The sequence below is a fragment of the Triticum aestivum genome, chromosome 1A, assembly GCF_018294505.1.
Source record: "Triticum aestivum cultivar Chinese Spring chromosome 1A, IWGSC CS RefSeq v2.1, whole genome shotgun sequence".
Taxonomy (NCBI): domain Eukaryota; kingdom Viridiplantae; phylum Streptophyta; class Magnoliopsida; order Poales; family Poaceae; genus Triticum; species Triticum aestivum.
This window is the reverse complement of record NC_057794.1, coordinates 533,939,049-533,941,870: the sequence shown is the minus strand read 5'-3', so window position 1 is coordinate 533,941,870 and position 2,822 is coordinate 533,939,049. Positions and strand designations below refer to the sequence as shown.

The 2,822-nt window shown below is 47.4% G+C and overlaps 1 protein-coding gene across 1 annotated transcript in view; it reads right to left on the bottom strand.

Annotated features, from left to right (window-relative positions):
• LOC123043522 (putative leucine-rich repeat receptor-like protein kinase At2g19210) overlaps nt 1-2,092 on the bottom strand; it is a 5,515-nt gene extending 3,423 nt beyond the window's left edge. Inside the window, exons 1-3 of the mRNA XM_044466029.1 lie at nt 1,999-2,092; nt 1,362-1,920; nt 584-1,077 (exon numbers count right to left, since the gene is read on the bottom strand). Coding sequence (XP_044321964.1) covers nt 584-1,077; nt 1,362-1,920; nt 1,999-2,092 — 1,147 coding nt within the window. The remainder of the gene's footprint in view (nt 1-583; nt 1,078-1,361; nt 1,921-1,998) is intronic.
• Nucleotides 2,093-2,822: the final 730 nt, after the last annotated feature.

Genomic DNA, 2,822 nt, shown 5'->3' with positions numbered 1-2,822 from the left:
ATACAAAGTTATCATTGTGAATTTTCAGAAAAAGTTGTAACTACTTGCAACGTGTGTGAAAAACAGAAAATGAGAAAGCAACTATACAATTTGTGTTGTAGCCTTTTCCATTTTCAGATTTTCACACATGTTCGTAGGTGTACCCGATTCATCCTACTTGCGTGATTTTTTTATATTTTTTGAAATTTAGTAGTATGATTTTTGCGAAGTCTTAAGAAGTAGGTTTATAAGTACCCATGCTCGTTGAACATTTTAACTAGGCACTAGTGCATGAAAGACATGATTACATTTCTTGTAGTCATAAAATTTCCTAGTACTGTACAACTGCTCAACCTAAACACCTGAAAAAGACTGTCACGGGTGAGACTCATTGTACATGGTTTTGAAACAAAATCTACATCAGAGGCGGCATATTATTGCATATTACTACCAGCTGTGAATTTGTGCTTGTTGTTCCTTGATGTGGCCATCAAATTTGATTCGCAATTTCATAACATGCTATATAGATTTTCTGTGAACATTGTAAAAATAATATATTTTTTAGTGGTGCACCTGTTATTGTTAAATGTGAAAATAGACGTACCGTCCTGTGAGTACGTGCTAAGGTTGGTGGTGGAGATGACGGAGAAAATCTCCACACCATTGATGATCGGCGGCAGCGTCGAGTTGCTGGTGGCGTTGATGGAGACGTTATAGCGGTTATGCCTGGAGGGGAGGTTGTTGTAGGTGGCGCCGATGTAGAGGTAGGTCGGCGTGAAGCCGCTCGGGTACCACAACTCGCTGTTGAGGTTGACGTAGAATTGTCGAACGGCGTTAATGGGGAGTATCTGCAGCTCGGAGAAGTGCATGATGGCGATGTACCCTGGCGAGGGGTCGTTGGGCTGGGGCTCCGGGTCCCAAGAGAACTCTATGTTCTTGGTGACGTCTCGCGGCCTAATAGCCGTCTGCATGACCGCTGTCGGCGCCTCGAAGACGTCGTTGTCTATGCTCTGCACCCTCTTCTTTGTTGATATCACGGTCCAGATTTTAGTGTTGATCCATGGGGTCCAGATTCGATCGTATGGATCATCAGGGTACCTGATCAATTTCGTTTGTTGCTTATTACTATGATATCTGAATCAGATTGGGTTACCATAAGTCGAAGGTTCCCCGTCAGGAATACTGTAGAATTTTCACACTTTCTGACTATTTAGTTATAGCACATTTGAGTAAACATAAAGAGAAGAAGAAAAGAATACCCACACACACAAACCTTCGTGTAAAATCAATGACCTTAGGACTTAGATGTACAATGCTTAGGGCACAACTGAATATGCTCTAAATTGGTGAGCTTCTTGCATTATTCAAATAGAATGACTAACCTGACAAAGGTAGAATCGTCTCTCGGGCCGAAGTTGAGCCTAGTCATCAGCACCAGGCCCTGCGTTGCGGTCACCTGCGGGTACATCGTCTTCTTGAGCGGCCTCAGGTCAAGCCCGGAGATGAACGGCGTCCCGGCGCCGGTGTTTATCAGGCAAACCTGCACCAAGTCGTCCGGCACGACCACGAGGGCCTCCAGTTGCAGCGCGTATCCCATATTTGTGATGTTCACCACCCTCCAGAAGTTGACCCCGATGTGGAGGTCAAATATGGGAATCCTGTCGAGCCCGTCGTAGTTTCCGTAGAAGAAGGTGGCGCGGAGGAGGTACTTGAGCCCGGGCACCAGGGACCGGAGCGTATAGCAGTTGCGCGTGCCGTCGGGGAAGCTGCGCAGGTCGTGGTAGCGCTTGGAGAGGAGCAACTGCGGCTTCATGTACTCCACCGAGATGTTGTGGCTCGAGCCGGTGTCGGTGAAGGCGGCGTCCGGGGCGTAGGAGAGCTCGGTTGTGCTGTCTATGTAGCTCCTTGTCCCCGGAAATCCGCAGTCTATGCTTATGAAACCTGCAATGGATAGAGTTGATAGAAGGTGAAGTTTGCAATTGTACAAGAGTTTATCTTTTCGGGGACAGGCATACATACCTTTGTTGTCAGGCTGGGCACGAGCTTGAAGCGCCCCGCTCGAGGCGGCGGCGGTGGCGAGGCAGAGAAGCAGCAGCCACGGCGTGGTCGCCATTGTCCGCGCGCGGCGTTGATGGCTCCAATATGCACTTGCAAGTAGCTAATGAGCAACATGGTATTTATATGTGCGACCCTCCATCCATGCGTCCATGTACATGCGCAGCCTCAACTCTCATTTGTCAAAAGAATAGACACGTCCAGCCTTTAATCCAGATAGAAAGAGAACCGACTGTCTTTTGTTTTCCGATGGAAAGCCAACTCTGTCTGACTGTTACTAGTACTAGCTTAATTAGCCTAATGATCGCATGAAACACCGTCATGCTTAACCACCTCGCTTCACCTCTGTATATAGATATAGTACAGTAATGTTAAACACTTGGAAGCGTCTACTGCGGTGGGTCGCGCTCTCACCAGTGGCACAAACCTTAATTCTCTCGTCTCCTCTTTGTGGTACCCACGACCTGCTTAGTGCTACGGCAAACCGTCCGTCCAAGGTTTGACTTTAATTTCTCCAACCTGGTCAATGTGTCCTCTCTTGCTGGGTGCACGACTTTTCATTTTGCGTTGAGCCAACCGCAGCACCCCAGGTCGCTGAAGCGAGGTGATGACGCACATACAGCTTGTCCTCACACCGCTAAAAGAGAGATCCAAAAATCTAAGCACAATTCATTGAAATCGGCACACCTGATCTGCTACCCAGGTGCTACCAAAAGTTCCATATCATTGTGTAACCTAGTTGCTTCATAGCGCACGTTGGTAATGAAGCTTAATAACTGTTGAATGTG